A 19699-nucleotide genomic window follows, 5' to 3' on the forward strand; every position below is an offset into this window, starting at 1 on the left:
GTCAGAGTGATAAAAAGCCTACCACAAGGAAGACAAAACAAAACTTGTGTGGCTAGACAGCCAATTCTCATTATTTCATTTAAATAGACTGGAAGGTAGGACTGCCCCTTTAAATTTTTGAAAATTTTCATACAATATCTTTAGTAATATTTTTCATATAATATGCTTTAGTAATATTTTTCATACAATATGCTTTAGTAATATTTTTCATAAAATATGCTTTAGTAATATTTTTCATAAAATATGCTTTAGTAATATTTTTCATAAAATATGCTTTAGTAATATTTTTCATTAATATGCTTTAGTAATATTCCTTGCCTTCTTCCAGTTACCCTCAGATCTTCCACTCCTAACCCATCTAATAATTATCCCTCTTTTTAAAGAAAAGGAAACTGAAGTTTAGAAGTTAATAAGGCCCTTTATAGTAACAACTACGAAAACAAGATTCATATCCAGGGAAGCCTCCCTTATCATGTGTCTTTCAGCACTGCACAGTTAACATGAAATTCAAACAACTTGGCATGCCGTGTAACATATAAACACTACTGATAATACTTTCAGACCAATGGGAGCTAATAAAAGTAAAATACAGAAAACTCTAATTTCCCTCCAAATCAAACATGTGTGAGCCATTGTCCCCAAAAGAAACACACAGTGACTTCTGATAGATGAGTGCAGGAGCACTGTTGCCATCCCTGTTATTCTTTATCTGAAAGGCTGTCTGAGGCCTGTGCGTACTGAGAGAAGTGATGGAACCTGATAAGGTCTGGGCACCAGAAGATGAAGGCTGAGGAGGAAGGAGGGCAGGAGTCACCCTCACCTCTTTTCGTTTCTCCAGCAGACTCTCGAGTCGCTCTGGTGCCCTCTGCTCTGGCCCCTTGTTTCGTTCCGCCTCATACTGACGTTGATTGTTGTCTTTGTGCAGACTCAACTGGAGTGCAACTTTTACCAGAGAAGTCATTAGCTTCATGGCTTTGAGTCAGAGGAAACAAAAAAGCCATTGTTCAAGTCAGAGGCGCATGAGTGCGAAAGTAAAAGGAAAAAGATAAACAAAAAAAAAAAAAAAACAAACAAGCAGGGTGACCCTGAAGTCCCAAAGTTTTCTGTCCTGGAGTGGCCCACCTCGGCAACTTTTCTGGCCTTATTTTATATGCCAGTCTATTGTCAGGAGTATGCTCTAAGAAGATATAGAAACTGGGAATCATTACTGTGCTCTCCCCTTTCCTATGACCTCTGGTGAGAAGCAGGAGGGGGTCTAGGACAAAAGCAACAAGGTACAATAGCATTGATGCAGGTGGGAAAGAAAACCCACAACATACAATAAAGCCCCACTAACCTCAGGACAGCCCACTGAGTTCTAAGTGCTCACCAGCCAAAGTACTAGTATGACGAAAGGCTCGGACCTGGGAATCTGAGAGGCCAATGAGCAGGGAGATAAGGTCATCCATTGGAAAGCCGTCAAAGAGGAGGCTGTACTGGCACTGACACACTAGTGTCTTCACAAACTCACAGAAGCTTCCCTGGAACTTCTTCCAGGATGGACCTGGAGCTGTCAGGGGATAGTCACCTGAGTCCTACAAATAGTTTATGAAAAGGATAAGAAAATTACTAGGTCCATGAAAGTCAGGGATTAGAAGTCAAAACTCAACAGCATAATGAAAACATAACTTTATATACTTCATTTTACACTATCCCTCAACCCCAAAGCCCATCAACTAATTTCTATGTCTCTTATATTCGAAGAGGCTGAGCTCTTTCTTATAAAAGCTATTTCCAAGAATCAGAAATAAAGAGGCAATGAGCTTGTGTTTTGAATTCAGAGTAAGAAGAGCATGATCCTGATGAGCTTCCTCCACCTCATTAAACTCTTCTGTCAGGTGCTGGATGATCTCTGAGTTGGACATTGTCTTGAACATCTCGGGAGTGACAGTGCCTGAAAATTGAAGGAGACAGAGATAGAAAAAAAATAATAGGACACAGATACATTTGAGGATGAACCAGAAGAAATATTGGGAAGAGCTAGAGGGAGCAATCACACAACTTGAATCCTTTCTAGTCATAAGCCTGTCACTATTTATCTGTACAACTGCTATGAAATAACTTCTGAAAGATGCAAAGGAATTATGTAGTGAAAGACTATGGTTCAAAAAGTACCCCCAATCAAACTGAAAAAGAAAACAAAAGTAGGCCAGATGATGAATTACTATAAAATAATTTGACATCCCTGGCCCAGTAAACTAAACCCTGGCACGTGGAGTTGGGGGCTCAAAAGATCAGATAGAAAACACAGTATCTGAGAAGTAAGATTAATAGACTATCTCATCTGTAAAAACTAAAAGGCACTCACTGTTTTGTGCACCCCTGAAATCCCAGCACTCAAAAGGTCAAGGGAAAAACATAGGTGAAATAGCTGATGAATAGAAACCAGTAATAGATTATCTCACACACAAACTAAAAAAGCACTGGATTTCATGTGCACACCTATAATTCCAGTATGAGGATTGCATGAGGCAAGAGGACTGCTTCAGGATCAAGGCCAGTGTGAGATACATGGTGAAATTTCTCAAAAAATAAAATAAAAAAGCCTCCAAAAGTATGATAGTCCAGTTTGAAACCTGAGCCTATTGTTATCAAGGCAGAAGATTTTTTCCCACCAAAAAGTTATGCCTCAAAATCATCATAGTTTCCTTCTAAATTACTCCCAAAATGTAAGCATCAATGTGTTCTTAAATACTCCAGCTCTTCATGTCTTACCTTCTTTTTTGAGGCAATTTCAAATGTACTCACAAACAAAAGTAGAGTTTTAAACATGAAGGATAGGGATCAGGAAGAAGCAGGGGAGTTTCCTCACTTTTACATCCACAGGCTCGGATGAAAAAATTAACAAGTTCCAAGAATCCTGCATTTTCATCTTGCTTGTAGTTTTCTAGCCATTCATCTACCAAAGACTAGGAGAAACATATAGATGACTTCAATTCCAACAATACAACACAACATATTATTATATTTCATCTTCTCAAATGAAATACATACAAATTTCTCATAAAAAGTTACAGACATCTTTTTAAATATATTGCTGAATTAGAATGGAGGTAGAAGCCCATGTAGGCAAAAAATGAGATAATAGCAATTCTAGAAGTAGGAAGCTGGCTTTGGATGGAAGGGTTTCACTAAATGAGACAGCTATATAGAATGCACGGACTAGGAAATAGCCTAAGAGTAGCCCAAGAGTAGGCCACCAAATAAAGTGGAGTCCTGCAGAGCTATATTTTTATGAAAATAAAGAATGGAAAACGAATCTACAGACCCCTGGGCACAGAAAGAGAATGTACACTGTAGTGTAGTTGGAGAGAAAATGTCAATCTCTCTTGAGAATTATAACCATACTTAGTCCTTGGGACTGGATTTGCAGCCCAGATTCTTTCTACCTATATGACTAGAATGATCTCAAGTAGAGCTTATTTTAAAGTGATTCTTAGCTCTAACTGCAGTATAGTATTTAGGAGGTAGAGGCAGGAGGAACAAGAGTTCAAGGTCATCCTCAGGTTCATAGTGAGGTTGAAGTCAGTTTGGGGTACATGATACTCTCTCTCAAAACAACAACAGCAAAATGTATTCAAAAGTGTTCCCATGTTAGGAAAAATGCAGATCTCTCTCTTATAAGCACAACTTTGACCCTGACCCCAAAGAGTTCCAACACAGAGCTTTGGAAAAGATGAGTGGATCATAATAAAAACCCAGTAAAACATATGAGGAAAGAAGACACTGAAAGTAATAATTATAAAAAAAACAGACAAAATTATAAGCATTCTCTTTTAAGATTGAAGATACCACCAATTATAAAATGGTTTCATGATTTAAGAAATAAACAAATGAAAGTAAAATGCAGTAAAATTTAAAAATGAGCTAACATTGCAGAAATGAGACATATAATAAAATATAAAGGTTTACAACATATGGCTGGCAAGATGGCTTAGTAATTGAGAGCACTTGATGCTCTTACAGAGGACTTGGGTTTGGTTCCTAGAAGCATATACTGGCTCACAACTACCTATAACTCCAGTTCTAGAGGATATGGTGCCCTCTTCTGGCTTTGCAGGGTATTACAAGCTGGTGGTATATATACAGCATATATAGCACTCATGCACATGAAATTTAAAAAAAAAATTAAATCTAATGAAAACACAAACTTCACTGGATAGGTTACAGGTAACTGGACACAGAAGAATAGATGGCAAGATAAATCAGTGAAATGTCCAAAACGCAACTCAGAATGGCTGACAGATGGAAGTCTAAGAAGTGCTGAAGAAATCTGAGAAGAGACTGAAACGGTCTAAATCTAACTGAATTCTAATATAATAAAATGAAGAAGGGGCTGTAAAGAATCTTCCATAGATACAGAAAGACATCAATTCTACGATCCAGGCAGCTCATAGCTCTCTCTAGCATGACAAATTAAAAAGGAAACTTTTCCATTAAAAGGTCTGTAAGACATCAGAACACAAAAGCAAGAAAATTTTAAAAGCAGTAAAAAAAGAATCAATTACAAAGACCATACATTTAACACTTATAAACCAAAACGTTTACAAATGGGAACTATGCAAATACATTGGCCTTGTGTTAAACACAACTATCAAATTACACTTAAAAATGAAAACCCTTAGTTGTATAAACTGTATTTAAGAGTTCAATAATTACATATGGCTAGTGGATACTGTACTAGAAACACTGATATGTAGAGCCATTATAAAATCCTGTATTTTAAATTTGTATTTATTGTGTATCTGATGTGTGCAGTATGAACATGAGCATGTCACAAATGTAGAGGTCAGATGACAGCTTTCAGAAGTTGACTCTCTCCTACAATTATATGGTTCTGGGAACTGAACTCAGTCATCAGGCTTAGGTGGCCTGAATCATCCCACCAGCCCTATATTACCATATTAATTACTGTTAAATTAGTAATAATAGCTGTGGTGCTTGACTATGCTTGGCCCATGGGAAGTGGCACTATTAGGAAGTGTGGTCTTATTGGAGGAGGTGTAGCCTTGTTAGAGGAAGAGTGTCACTGTAGAGGCAGAGCTTCGAAGGCTCACATATGTGCTCGTCTGGCCAGTGCTATCTGGTCCCTCTTCCCGGTTGCCTGTGGAAGACAGTTCCCATATGCTGCCTTCAGATCAAGATGTAGAGCTATTGGCTCCTCTAGCACCATGTCTGCTTGCAGGCTGCCATGTTTCCTGCTATGATGATAATGGACTGAATCTCTAAACTGTAAGTCAGCCCCAATTAAATATTTGCCTTTATAAGAGTTGCCTTGGTCATGCTGTCTCTTCATAGCAATAAAACCCTAAGACAATAGCTGATTTTCAATAACTACAAGGAAAGGCATAAAGCAGTGTTAATCATATTTTTAATTTGCTAAGGTGCCAATGCCTGTAACCCTAGCACTCAGGAGAGTAAAGTAGGAGGATCTCTCTGTGTCTGAAGCCAATATGGGCTTAGAGTCAATTACAAGCCAGCCTGGGCTAGAGTAAGACCCTCAAAATGTAGGGGTATGTATGGTGTGTGCGTGTATGTGTGTGTGTGGCACACAATTTAATCCCAGAACTCAGGAGGCAGAGGCAGGCATAGCTCTGTAAGTTCCAAGCCAGCCTAGTATACATAATTCCAGGCTAACCAAGGCTACATAGTGAGACCCCATCTCAAGAATTAACTTTCAGGATTCTGTATCTAGTAAAAGGTCTTTCATGAACAAGTATATTTTTATACAAGCAAAATATGAAAAGCTTTATTAATAAAGCCCTCCTAAAGGGTAATCTGGAGATACAGCAAAATGATTCCTATGAGCTTCAAGAAAGAATAATGAAGAAAAACTTGAAAATGTAGGCATTTGTTTTATATAAACAAATACTATATAAAATAAGGTCTGATTTGTTGAGGATGGGAACAGACAACTAAAACAATATGACAACATGTATACTGAAGAAGACAGCTAAGGTCCTTTAGAAGACATTCAAAATGAAGCATGTATTTGAGGGGAAAAAACAATAAAAAGCTGGGACACACAAAGTCACAAAATGATAGAAATATATTTAAATATAACGATAATGATAATAAATGTAAAATGGCTAAATTTCTCTGAGATTCAGACTAGCAAACTAGGAAAAATAGTCAAGACATGAAAAGAATAGATCCTAAAGATACACAGTACAACTAGAAGATTAGGGAAGAAAAAGATACCAGAGAAATACTAACCAAAACCAAAATATAAACAAAGCAATTTTAGAAGTGTCAAACTTTAACTGTAAAACATTTGATTTATTAAGTAGATAAGTTGGGGATTTAGCGCAGTGGTAGAGCGCTTGCCTAGCAACCGCAAGGCCCTGGGTTCGGTCCCCAGCTCCGAAAAAAAGAAAAAAAAAAAAAGGTATTAAGTAGATAAAATTCTAAATTATAAATTTCTATATAATGTCTCATAATCTTTAGGCAAATATGGGTATAAATATAAAAGAAATAGCTAAAAAGGTCAACTTCATTGACTTATGTTATTTTTGTGTTGTTTTGTTTTTTCCTGACAGGGTCTCTCTATGTGACCCTGGCTGTCCTGGAACTCAGTCTGTAGGCCAGATTGGCCTCTAACTCAGAGATCCACCAGCCTCTGCCTCCTGAATGCTGGGATTAAAGGTGTGTAGCCCCACACCCAGACCTTCTTAGATTTTTAATATACCTCTCTATATAACTGATTTATCACACATTACAAAGCATAAAAAATAATACCAGAAATACCAAAATATTATATGTAGCACTCTCAGTCTCATTCAAGAGCACACTTAACTGGAGAATGTGAATTCCTTTCAGATGCCTGTACAGCAGTTTCAAACTATATGCTAGGTCAGAAAGCTTGGTCTGCTTAAGTTTGAAAGACCACATTCTTTCAATACACAGCTGTAAATTGAAAGGCCAAATAACAAAAATACAACCAATAAAACTCCATGCCATAAAACTTAAAAAAACAAAAATGATAAAATCTAGATTATGCATTAATATGAATGGATCCCAGCATTTATCAAAGAATGAGTTGCTTAAATTGATTAAGAGCATTAATTAATGATAATGCTAAAATGACAAGAAAATGATTAACATAAAGTTCAGGCTAGCATTGTCTCTGGCTGACAATGGGAACTGAGGACTGAGTAGGGTGGAGAGAAGCTCTTGTTTCTTGAACTGAAGGCTAATCATTTGTGTGATTTTTCTAATATTGGGGACTGAAACTAGAAGTGAATTACATATGCCAGCAAGTGTTGTACATCTAAGCTATATGCTCAGCCTAGTGTTGCACCTTTTAAAGTATATATAGACTTTATAAATTTTCGTTTTGTTTTGTTTAGACAGGGTCTCACTACATATTCCTGACTGGTCTGGACTTACTATATATAGCCCAAGCTGACCTCCCAAGTACCGAATTCAAAGGCATGTGACATCAGACTTGCCAAGTTATATAAAAATTTAAATGATATGCAATAAAAACATAAATAAGAGGGGGCTGAAGAGAGAGATGACTCAGCAGTTAGGAGCACTGGCTGCTCTTCTAGAGGACCAGGTTCAATTCCCAGTACTCACATGGCAACTCACAACTATGTGTAATGTCAGTTTCAGGGGATCCAACCCCCTCACAAAGACATACAATACACAAAGGCAAACATCAATGCACATAAAATAAAAATAAATTATTAAAAATAAATGTGGGAACAGAAAAATATTTAATATAACTGTTTAAGAAGAGACATATCTAGGCTTCTTAGGTTACCCAGCGACTCTTCTTGTTTCTTCTAGAAAAGCAGAATTGATGCTGTTCTGTGATTCCTTTAAAATAGGCACAGTCTCCTCTGAGGGCCCTTACTGTCACTGTAGGGGTTCATATCCACTGCCTTATCTTTATTAGCTTACATATGCTCAGTGAAATGCCAACAACAAATTAAATTTGTAGATTCTGACCCTTATTGTCTCACCCTACAAAGGGTGAGGTATCAAGAAGCAGGTGAGTTTGGTGTGTGATACATGCCTATAACCCCAGAAGTTGGGAGGTAGAGACAGGCAGATCTCTATGAGCTAAGATCAGCCTGACCTACATACTGAGTTCCAGGCCAGCTGGGAATACATTGAGAAATCCTGTCTCAACACAGAGATGAAGTCTGCAGTTGCCGCTCTCTAAATCCAGCATAGCCTCTTGCTCACTGAGTTCAAGCTGAAGGAGAGTAAACAAGGTCTCAACAGAATGACCTATATAAACCAGCCTATCTGGAAAGCCACAAGTGGGAAAGCACCCAACAACTAGCTACAGACACTACTAGCTAGAGTATGCCCTCTTCTGGCAGGGCAAAGCAAGCACATCATCCCATGCCTGATACTGTGGCCCTCAGTGAAAGTAGACCACAAGTCTACTTTTCTCATTCAAAAACTCCCTTCAAGTGTCTGAAGTGGAAAATTGCTCAGAACTTCAAATAGATCTGCACTTCCAGAATATAGCTATTGGTGCTCTGATGAAAACAATAAAGACTATCTGGTCAGCATTTTTGAAGATACCAACCTGTGTGCTATTTATGCCAAATGTTTAACAACTGTATCTAAAAACACCCAGGTAGCATAACTTATACGTGGAATACACACAAGTACACTGTGAGGGAAGCATTTTATCCCACAGTTACAGTAGGAAACCAGTGGACAGAGACTGGTAGTTGGCTTCTCTTTTCACTTGTATGTGAATTTTAAATAAACATAAATGATGAAGCATTAATGCAAGTCAAAACATTTCAGGAAACAAATTTCAACAGTTTAACTTTTGTAATAATTATAAATAAACTTGTAAAAATTTTCTGGACATAACTATATTTTTTAAACAGTATAGTTAAATTTCTTACTGATGACAAGAGGAAGAGAAGAAGTGATGAGACACTTCTTTACCTGCGCACAACTTCTAGCAGCTTTCACAGCATCAAAAAGGTCACTGGTTGGCGGCACTGACTTGTTCTTGTCATTCCCATCAGGTACTATGTGGGACTGCTTCTTCGGATGTTTTGCCACCTATTAAGTGTAAAAATATTAGCTGTACAAACACTGTAAAATGATGCTAACATCTGATTTCATCATCATCACTTTAGACAGCCTTAGGCTGTCGATTCCACATCAAGGCTTCCTCTGTTGTTTCAGATCTTAAGTAACTGATCTTTTTTTATTGTTGTGAGACTTGTTACTGTTAACCTTTTTCCTTTTAAAAGAATTCTGGTACCTCTCTATCCTAATGTCCTCTCTTCTTCCATCCTATCACCTGAGACCCTGCAATTAAACAAAATGGCAGACTCACTGGGATAGCTTTGGGTGGTCGTTTTGCTGCTCTCTTCCTCACATTTCTTCTTAAGCTATCTTCAAAGTCACTGTCTTCACTAGTTGAGGAACTATCCCTATAAAGAGAATGTGATTAAGTATCATCCCATCCCCTCCACATAAAGAGTTACAATTTGTACTGATCTCCAACTGTGCCACATCTACGTGAGAAAAACATTCAAGTTTTAAGAGATAAGGGACAAGAAAAGTCACTTCAAAGCATTAAAGATGAAAAATGAGGAACTAAAAACAGGTGAAATGGCTCAGCAAGTAAGAGCCCTTTCCACCACAGTCTGATGACCAGAATTCAACTCCCAGAACCATACAGTGAAAAGAGAGAACTGACTCTAGAAAGTTAACATCTAACTTCCGTGTACATTTATGGCAAGCACATATGTACATATACACATAATTAAATTTACCTATTTTTTAAATGAGAAACTGAAACCAGTGAATAAGACAATTGATATTCACAGTTGATATTCAGACTACTACTCTGTGTGAAGAAAAATCAGCATGGCTCAGGAAAAATTCATCACATACATAGATTAGTATATACGTGGAATTATAGTTCACCCTTGATATTTAACCTTCATCTTAGTGATTCAAGTTTATCGTGCTGATATAATCTAGTCTTCAATAATAGCACTAGCAAAACCAAAAATGATTCAGAGAAGGCCAATTAAAATAAATGAGATGAAGATAAGGTGTATGAGATTACTTTTTTCCTAGAAAGATTACAAAAACACGATATGCTATTATGATGTTCACAGAATAAACTCATAAAATTGTAACAGATAAGGATCATGAATCTGTTTTAAAAATTTGAAACAGAACTATAGAATACCAACTAAAATATACCTACAAGTTTTCAAGCAACAAATAGAGCACTCTTTATTTATAGTCTCTTATGGTCCTAACCTCCCCCAGCAGTGCTAAACATTATTCCACATTCAAAATAGGTTTAGGTAGCAAGATAAATCCAAAACTTGACCTGTACTCTATTCTGTTTCCAGGGTCTTGCTACGTAGCTAATGTGCTATTCTTGATGTTTTTAAGACGTAAGGCAGTCAAGAGATCCAGGAGGAATTGGTTCTGTAATCTGAACCAGTATAACATTTCTTCCTCCATTTCTTCTCCCTTCCCCTTCTCTACCTTCCATTTTTGTTTGTTTGGTGTTGTTTTGTTTTGTTTTGTTTTGATTTGACTTGACTTGATTTTTAGTTTTAGAGCAGAGTCTCATGCAGTCCAGGCTAGCTTGAATTCACTATGTAGTTATCCTTAACCCTCTTGATCCTCCCGCTTCCTCATCCCAAATTCTGGGATTGCAGGTATGTGCCGCCATACCCAGCTTTCACTACAGCATTTCTGACACTGCCATACAGCCCCATATATTATACCCAAGCTAGAAAACAGAGAGGAAAGCTGCTGGGGATACAAAAGGGGCTCCCAAGTTCAACTGCCTCTCACCAACTGCACTCACCACTCTGCAGTTCCCTGGGAGTCTCTGTCATCACAGGGTTGGATGTTGGAAGAACAAGGAGACAAGGCCATCTGTGCACATCTCACAGACTTTCGAAGAGGGGAGGACATACTGCCTGAGGAAGAGCCATGGTGCTGGGTGGAGGGTGACCACAGAGTAGGCATGTTAATCCAGCTGTAGGAGAAAAGGAAAGAGTTCCTACTACTCCATCCCTCTCGTGACCATCACCTTTCTCTCCCGGAATGTAGTCTTAGTAAATGGGGCACCAAAACCAATAGTCAACCTGACCACATTGAGGTACTACAGTCACTACTGCCTTAAGGGCTAGTAAACAGAAACCAGAAACTAGGGATGACAGTGTAGGCCTGAAATCCCAGCTAGCTGGGAGGCTGAGGCAGGATGTTCATCAAATTCAAAGCCAGCCTGGAATTTCAGAGCAGCCTGGGCTACTTAGTGAGCTCTTATTCAAAATAAACAGTAAAAAAGGGGCCTGGGGATTAGAGTTGAGCTGTAGAAGGCTTGTCTAACATGTTACAAAACTCTGGGCAGTACCAAGCCTTCAGTATGGGTAAATAAGTTAGGGTCATAGGGCCTGAGTCCGGTCTTCAGTATAGGGAAAGAAAGAGAAAGGTGGGGAGAGAAAGAGAAAAGAAAAGAGTGGGAGAGAGAGAGAGAGAGAGAGAGAGAGAGAGAGAGAGAGAGAGAAGAGAGAGAGAGGGAGAGAGAGGGAGGAGGAAGGGGAGGGAGGGAGAGGGGAGGGGAAAGGAGGGGAGGGGAGGCGAGGGAGAAGAGGAGGAGAGGAGAGGAAGGGGGGAGGGGGGGGGGGGGAGGAGGAGAGGGGGGAGGGAGAGGGAGGGGGGGGGGGGGGGGGGGGGGGGGGGGGGGGGGGGGGGGGGGGGGGGGGGGGGGGGGGGGGGGGGGGGGGGGGGGGGGGGGGGGGGGGGGGGGGGGGGGGGGGGGGGGGGGGGGGGGGGGGGGGGGGGGGGGGGGGGGGGGGGGGGGGGGGGGGGGGGGGGGGGGGGGGGGGGGGGGGGGGGGAGGAGGGGGGGGGGGGAGGCAGGCCAGGGCCAGAAGATCTGGGGCCAAGCTTCAAGTTAGCTAAACAAACAAGATTTACACACAGAGCAGTTTCTGAGCAGCTTCTGGCACAAATCCTTCTTAGAGGAACCAGACAGGGGTACACTGGTTGAGGTAAGAGACTGAAGCTTAGCTGTTAAAACCGAACCGGCAAAGCACCTCAGACTTCCATTTCTGGAACTCATTCCTCGACTCTACAGGAAAGGGGAGGAGGCTATGAGGGATTTGGAAGAAGTATCATTTGAGTTAGGCCAGAAACATTCCAAAAAGTATGCATTCACTACTTCCAGAAAGAGCTACCGATATAAGGTTGACCCCGAAGCTTATTTGAGCTGGGGGCAGGGTAGGAGGGTCTTCTGTTTAGGGGACTACTTATCTCTCCCGGTCGGAAAATGGGATTTCCGGCCTCCACAGAGCTACAGACCTCGGGGAAGGTACATGAGGGAAGGAGGTTTGGAATGCTGCCTATTTGTGGGTCCAAAGAGGCAACCTCACTGTTTGAGCTTGGAAGAAGGACCTGTAGATGAGCACAGTTGAAGAAAGATCACCACCTCAGGGGTCCTTTCAGATCTCTGTGGACATCCCACCTCTGAAGCGAGACGCCCGCCGCAGCGGCTCCTCTTCCTCAGGTGGAGGGCGGGTAAATCTGAGAAAAACGCGGGAAGGCACGAGATCAACCGCGCGCAGGCGCGAGAGTAACTGTTCTTCGCGCGGCTGAGAAGTGTCGCGAGACTTGGCACAGAGCGAGCTCGTGCTAACCACGTTCCAGCCACACAGCACGCTCGGCTTCGAGCAGCCACCAGGCATGTGGCGTGCATTCCTGTCACGTGGGCTTTAGCGCGTGCGTTCGCTCCACCCTGGTCACGCCTTCTTTACTCCTATGTCCCCCTCCATTGGCTCAGCGTTCTGCTACCGCCTTCAGTCCGGCTCCTCAATTGCAGTGGGCTCAATTTCACTCAGGCCCCGCCTTTCGAGCAAAATACCACGCCCCTTCTCAAGACCACACACCCCCTACCCAGCCAACCTCCGCCGTGCGGGCCGCGTTCCGCCCCCTGCCGAGTTGCCACTCCACATTGGCTTCATTTCTACCCTGTCCCCGCCCCCGGGGCCGGTTTCTTCTGATCATTGGCGGGCTCCAGCTTCGGGTCCCGCCCCCTGTCCCGCTCCCCGGCTCCCATTGTCTCCGCAGATGCCTCCTAGTCCAGCTACGGTGCTGGGGTTGTTCAGTTTTGGGGAGGACGCTCGTATTCTTTTCTTCGAGACGTCCCGCGGCCGAGAACAGGATTTTAGAGTTCCGTGGACTCTTTTTTCCTCCTTAGGACTCACTTTGCCCCGTCCCAGGGAGGAGAGCAGCTATGTCCGCGGTGCGACCTCTCCTGCTTTTGCTGCTCCCTCTGTGTCCCGGTCCAGGACCGGGACCTGGGAGTGAAGCAAAGGTCGTCCGGAGTTGTGCAGAGACTCGGCAGGTGCTGGGGGCCCGGGGATATAGCTTAAACCTTATCCCTCCCTCCCTCATCTCAGGTGAGAAGAAAGAGAGAGGGAAGAGTCAGGGGTGGGAAGGGGCGGGGACGGGTCCTCCTCTGCTCACAATAACTCTTTCCTTTCAGTGACCATTACAATGATTGTTTCCTCCGTAGCGCATTTTTCTCCTCCTCCTGTAACTTCCTTGCTGGGATCACAGTAACCCTGCTGCTCACATAATAGCTCTCATTCAATCCCCACCCAAGGAATTCCCTTCTCCATAATTAACACACCCGTTAGTGTCTTTCTAACAGCCAGAAATCGCCTTGCAATTCCTGTGAGCTTTTTTTATGACAATACTTTCTTGCTTACCAAGTAGCCCCACCCCTACAAATCCTGTTCTTCATTCCGTGGATGTCCCACAAGTCCCTGGAGGCGTGGGGTGTGCAGTGTTGGGGAGGGTCACCTGAAAACCCTCTGGTCACTAATATGGCCCTCAAAGCAGCTGTCCAATAGATGATCCTGTTACAAATAGGGGTGAAGCTGAGATGGGTGAGGGACAATGAAGGAGGGGGTTCAGGTAGGGCTGAAGGGGCAAACAAAGGAAAAAGAAACCGGGCAGGTGGAAGAGGAAATCATCCCCCAGATATAGGCAGGGGATGAAAGGAAATTCCTATATCCCTTCTTGCCATCCAGTACTCCTCCCTGTCTCCTCTGCCCAGGTGAGCACCTTCAGATCTGTCCTCAGGAGTACACCTGCTGTTCCAGTGAGACAGAGCAGAAGTTGATCAGGGATGCTGAGGTCACCTTCCGTGGCCTGGTGGAAGACAGTGGCTCCTTCCTGATTCACACGCTGGCTGCCCGGCACAGAAAGTTTAACGGTGAGAACCTCTGGGGGTTCCCCAAATGTGCTTCACACCTCTTTATGTTTATGCCTTGAACCCCCCCCCCCGTTTCCTATTCCCACCTCCCGAAGTCATAGGTAGCCCACCACCACCCATTCCAGAACTCTCTGCTTATCTCCGATCCCCACTCCACATTCTCTCCAGGACCCTGCCCTTCCTGTTCCCAGTCTTCCAGATCTCCAACTTGCTCAGCTTCTAATTCTTTTGCCTCTTCTTTTCCTCACTCCCTCCTGCCTCTGCCCTTCCCCTGCTCTCCCTCCCTCTCTTTCCTCTTCTCATCCCTCTACTTCTGTTAGAGTTTTTTCGGGAGATGCTGTCTATATCCCAGCATTCTTTGGCCCAGCTCTTCTCGCATTCCTATGGTCGCCTGTATTCCCAGCATGCCGTCATCTTCAATAGCCTGTTCTCCGGCCTGCGGGACTACTATGAGAAGTCTGGCGAGGGGTTAGATGACACCTTGGCAGATTTCTGGGCCCAGCTCCTGGAGAGAGCCTTCCCTTTGCTGCACCCACAATACAGTTTCCCTCCTGATTTCCTGCTCTGCCTTACTCGGCTCACTTCAACTGCTGATGGCTCTCTGCAGCCCTTCGGGGACTCGCCCCGCCGCCTCCGCCTACAGGTGAGGAGGTCCCACAGCCTGAGCTCCAGCAACCTCTGACCCCAGTGACTTCTAACTTATGAGCATCTCCGAGGCAACCACCCCCTTTTGTGCCCATGTCACCTCTGAACTCATGGCCCGCATTCTAGCCTTCTCTGATTGGTGATCCCCATCTCAAGCCTTGGTCACCTAGGCCTGACCAGTGCCCCTTGGTCTCCTTTAAGTGCATTCTTTGCCCTACTTTTATATACACACTTGGCCCTCCACCCTCAACTACTTTCTGCCAACACCGCTCTAATCCTAACATGGTAACCTCCTGTGGTTCAACTAAATAAGAATTGGGCACCAAAGTTGGGAATCATTTTCACTTACAGAATCACATTAAATGATCACCATAATTGTTTGAGGTAAATAAGAGTCCCGTTATTTTACAGAGGAGAAAAATGGGTTCCCAGGCAAGTCTTGGAGCCAATAAGTAGTGATGGAGGAGCTCACGCCCTCTGTCTTCTAGCTGTAGGTTCAGCGTTCTGATACACAGTCTGTCTCTAAACTCTACCAGCTCTTTCCCAATACCCAGCGCTTTTAGACCACAATGCCTTTGGGCCTATTGAATCCCCCTCTATATATCACCAAGGTAATCCCACAAACTCAACCTCCACTCCAGTCCTGACTAACTGATAATCATTTTCGTGGGTTCGTTTTGTTTTGTTTTGTTTTCTTTCTCATCTTCTTTCCCTCCAGATAACCCGGGCACTGGTGGCAGCCCGGGCCTTGGTCCAGGGTCTGGAGACTGGAAGAAATGTGGTCAGCGAAGCACTTAAGGTTAGAGGGGTCCTGAATACGGACAGAGCCCAGGAAGTAAAGAAGACAGACACCAGCTGGCAGGAGAGGCCTAGAGCTGTCTCTTACTTGTTCCTGGACTCTGGTGCTCCAGAGGACATCTGGAAGGGAGGCCAAAGTCAGGCCTCCACGGGGTGTCTGACATGATCTCCTGGGATTTCTGGTCTTCCCTCTGGTGACGCACATGCCTTCTGCTAGTCTTTCCATAGCAGTTCAAGATTGTAGTGAACCCCTCAGTGCCCCCTCCCTCCTCCCAAAAGGCCTCTCTTCATCACTGGACCTGTCCCCAGCCTCACCTCTCACCTCCTTCCTCTCTCCTCAGCCTGGGCTCACTCTTGCCCCTGAATCTTTCCTCACTACCTCCTCCTCAGTAACACCCTAGTCAAACCCCTCTCATGAAGCAGAATCAGCAACCTTTTCTCTAGGTACCCCCCTTCTCAGTCCTGTAGCAGTCCTGTATCACCGGGTGCCACATGGGGTCACCAGCCACAGTTGCTCATATCCAGCTTCCAACAGATAGCCTGGGGAGGTGGGTCAGGATCTTTGACCTCTCTCTGCCCAGTATCAGGCTTGCTAAGAACAACCTGGGTGTTCATAGATGCCCAGACCCATTCTCTACCCACAGGTACCCATGTTGGAAGGCTGCAGACAGGCCCTCATGCGTCTGATCGGCTGCCCACTTTGTCGGGGAGTACCCTCGCTTATGCCCTGCCGGGGCTTCTGTCTCAATGTGGCCCACGGCTGTCTCAGCAGCAGGGGATTGGAGCCTGAATGGGGCGGATATCTGGGTGAGGGGGCTCAAGAAAGCCCTATATGGAGAAGGACCCTGAGTAAGGTTGGGGGCCATTTGAATAAGGAGAGGGTGGCCTAAAACCAAAGTGGGGGAAGAATAAGAAGGAGGTGGAGTTCTCATGCTGTCTCACAGGCAAAGTGCTCTTTCCTTCTCAGGCCCCAGTGAAATGTGTGGGAACACACTAGATCAGTGCGGCTCCCCTACTATCTCCTTTCTCTTTCTCCCCTCCCCTCAAGATGGTCTCCTGCTGCTGGCTGAGAAACTCCAGGGACCCTTTTCCTTCGAGCTGGCTGCTGAGTCCATAGGGGTGAAGATCTCAGAAGGTTTGATGCACTTGCAGGAAAACAGTGTAAAGGTGTCAGCCAAGGTATAGAGAGGGGACGGTGGAGTTGAGGTGTGAGTGTCAGAAACAATAGGGCATATGGGGCACTGTAGTTTTGGAGGCAGGACACAGGGTGGTTTGCTTCAGAGCGACTATTGGTCTTTCCCGTGCATAAGGTGTTTCAGGAATGTGGGACGCCTCACCCGGTGCAATCCCGTAACCGGCGAGCACCAGCACCCCGGGAAGAGACTAGCCGGTCATGGAGGGCGTCAGCTGAGGAAGAACGCCCCACAACAGCGGCAGGCACTAATCTGCACCGTCTGGTTCGTAGTGGAGCCGCCGCCGGTGCTGGTGGGTGTGGCATGACAGCCGCTCTGAAGCGCTGCAGCTTTGTTTTCTGTCCTGCAGGTTTGGGAGCTCCGAGAGAGGCTTAGCCGAGTGCGGGGCTTCTGGGCTGGACTTCCCGTTACGGTGTGTGGGGACTCCCGCATGGCGGCAGATCTCTCCCAGGAGGCGGCACCCTGCTGGACTGGGGTTGGGAGAGGCCGGTGAGTGTAGGGCTCCCGCGGCTATGGGAATCTGGAAGGAGGGAAAGCTGCAGCGGGAGCTCTCGGGGTGCTGTGCTCTCAGGTATATGTCGCCTGTGGTCGTGGGCTCCTTGAACGAGCAGCTCCATAACCCGGAGTTGGATACTTCGAGTCCCGATGTCCCGACACGTCGGCGGAGGCTCCATCTCCGAGCAGCTACTGCTCGAATGAAGGCGGCTGCGCTGGGCCAGGACCTTGACATGCATGATGCGGGTGAGGCTCAGAAACCCACTCTGCAAGGCCCCTTGACCCAGGCCCTGGTGCACTGCTTCTCAAGCCCCACCCACGGTCCTCATAAGAGCCAGCCCTGAAGCCCAGCCCACTGCCTCTCAAGTCTCATCTGCTCTTGGAACTCCCCTTTGCTCCTTGACACCACCTCCCTCTGCGCCTCTACTCCTGCCCATCCCCCTTCGAGTCCCACACATTGCCCCACTAGCCACCCTTCCGCCCCTCATCCTGCCCCACATTAATTAGCTTCAATCATTTCTATTCACTTAAAAGCCTTAAGTGCCTGTCTCAAAGCTCTCCATCCTTGATCATAGTGGGAGACAGGAACATCCCTACGGAACATCACTACTGAACACTGAGGAAATTTATTGTAAAGAGCAGAACCGGGGGCAGGGAAGCTAGTTATGATGTCACTGGACTGTTCCCACCTCCACCCTCCCAGCCCGTGAAATTAGGCAAAAAGATAAACAAGCACATTCACTTTTTCTTGTCTTGGATACTCTCCCAACTCCTCCCCCTCCCCCCACTCCTGTTTCTCTACTTTTGTTTTCTGGCTTCTTGTCCGCCTGCTCTCCCATGACTTTTCTTTTCTTTTTCTGCTCTGTCTTCTCCCATTTCCTTGTCTAGTATCTGATTATGTGTTTCCTCCCTGGTATTCCTGTCATCGCTCACAGTTGGGTGTCCTCTTGTCCTCTTTATCTCTTTTTTATATCAATTTACAAAGTAATAGATTCCATTTTGGCATTTCCATGCATGGCTATATATATAAAAACAACATGCTATGGTTTACCTCAGTTTCCCTTCCATTCGGAATCTCTCGCTCTTCCTCTCTACCATCTACCTCTCCTGTCCATCTGCACAGATGAAGACGGCAGTGGCTCCGGAGGGGGGCAGCAGTACGCAGACGACTGGAAAGCTGGGGCAGCGCCTGTGGTTCCCCCAGCCAGGCCTCCAAGGCCACCTCGTCCTCCTCGAAGGGATGGTCTTGGAGTGAGAGGAGGAAGTGGCAGTGCCAGATACAACCAGGGCCGAAGCAGGAATCTGGGGTCGTCTGTTGGCCTCCATGCGCCACGTGTCTTCATTCTCCTCCCCTCAGCCCTGACCCTGCTTGGACTGCGATAACAAGCGAGGGGCGCCCTAGCGTCAGGAGGCTTAGTGGCCTTTTCCTTCCACCTCCCTCAGCTGGGCATGAGGAAGAATGGAAGGGGGCTACCGGGAGGGCAGAAAGGGACTTTGTAGGTAAATGGCTGGGGCCCCAAATCCAGGAGTTTCCTATTAGTGGGTTGGGAGGGGAGGTAGATGGGTGTTCATAATATTTATTTTTTCATTTGGGAACTGGGGATATTTATTTAGGAAGGGAGTGTGGTTCAGCTCTTTTAAGGCTTGGGTCTCATTGATGCAAAAGGCAGGGGGTGGGGGTTGGGATCGGGTTGAAGGAACTTGGAAGTAGGGAGGGGTGGCACTATTGGCATGGGGGTACCTGATATTGAAAATGAACAAATAAACTAGCTGAGAGTGATGTCACTTGCCTGTAAACCACTATTATTTTGGAGGCTGAGGCAGGAGGATTGAGCGTTGGAGACCCATAAAACTAGGTGCTGATAGTGGAACAGGCAGGGTGGGAGGTAGGACCTGAGTTTTATTGGCTTTTAAAACCATCTGTTTCTTAAATATGGGGGAACCCATCTTGTGACCTTTGCTGTCTACATCCTTCCAAAGCTTTTATTTCATGTTTCAGTATTCACATCGGTGTTTATTGGTAAATAAACAATTTATTTGACCATGTGTATGGCTGTGTGTGTGTGTGTGTGCGTGTTGCACATGTGCACACTCAGAGACATATCACCGCCTTATTCCCCTGAGACAGGCAGTCTCACAAAACCTGATGCCCGGCTGGCAGCCAGCAAGTTCCAATGTTCCTTTTACACACACACACACACACACACACACACCCCATATCACTGGAATTACAGGGAAGATGTGTTTGTGACCAAGCCTACCGTCTTTACGTGGTTATGGAGGAT

At 45.0% G+C, this 19699-nt stretch overlaps 3 protein-coding genes across 3 annotated transcripts in view; 2 read left to right on the forward strand and 1 right to left on the reverse strand.

Moving 5' to 3' along the window:
* Stag3 (stromal antigen 3) overlaps nucleotides 1-11028 on the reverse strand; it is a 30205-nt gene extending 19177 nt beyond the window's left edge. Inside the window, exons 1-7 of the mRNA XM_032887045.1 lie at nucleotides 10865-11028; nucleotides 9362-9458; nucleotides 8962-9081; nucleotides 2852-2948; nucleotides 1857-1933; nucleotides 1370-1574; nucleotides 821-972 (exon numbers count right to left, since the gene is read on the reverse strand). Coding sequence (XP_032742936.1) covers nucleotides 821-972; nucleotides 1370-1574; nucleotides 1857-1933; nucleotides 2852-2948; nucleotides 8962-9081; nucleotides 9362-9458; nucleotides 10865-11028 — 912 coding nt within the window. The remainder of the gene's footprint in view (nucleotides 1-820; nucleotides 973-1369; nucleotides 1575-1856; nucleotides 1934-2851; nucleotides 2949-8961; nucleotides 9082-9361; nucleotides 9459-10864) is intronic.
* The window catches only part of LOC116885902 (NXPE family member 3-like), a 460690-nt gene that overhangs the window by 363172 nt on the left and 77819 nt on the right, over nucleotides 1-19699 (forward strand). The gene's annotated exons all lie outside the window — the stretch shown is intronic.
* On the forward strand, nucleotides 13062-19460 carry Gpc2 (glypican 2). The gene is made up of 10 exons (XM_032887040.1): nucleotides 13062-13462; nucleotides 14125-14283; nucleotides 14604-14926; nucleotides 15647-15727; nucleotides 16371-16533; nucleotides 16775-16905; nucleotides 17037-17183; nucleotides 17269-17408; nucleotides 17491-17660; nucleotides 18538-19460. Exons 1-10 carry the CDS (start codon nucleotides 13297-13299, stop codon nucleotides 18795-18797), a joined length of 1740 nt encoding a protein of 579 aa, XP_032742931.1. The 5' UTR covers nucleotides 13062-13296; the 3' UTR covers nucleotides 18798-19460.

The sequence above is a fragment of the Rattus rattus genome, chromosome 16 (assembly GCF_011064425.1).
Source record: "Rattus rattus isolate New Zealand chromosome 16, Rrattus_CSIRO_v1, whole genome shotgun sequence".
In the NCBI taxonomy this organism is placed as follows: Eukaryota; Metazoa; Chordata; class Mammalia; order Rodentia; family Muridae; genus Rattus; species Rattus rattus.

Bases quoted from the DNA above. Each gene is read 5' to 3' on its own strand.
- Gpc2 (XM_032887040.1), top strand. From the start codon at position 13,297: ATGTCCGCGGTGCGACCTCTCCTGCTTTTGCTGCTCCCTCTGTGTCCC. The intron at 17,184-17,268 runs GTTCGTAGTGGA...TCTGTCCTGCAG, and splicing joins GCACTAATCTGCACCGTCTG to GTTTGGGAGCTCCGAGAGAG. The intron at 17,661-18,537 runs GTGAGGCTCAGA...CCATCTGCACAG, and splicing joins CCTTGACATGCATGATGCGG to ATGAAGACGGCAGTGGCTCC.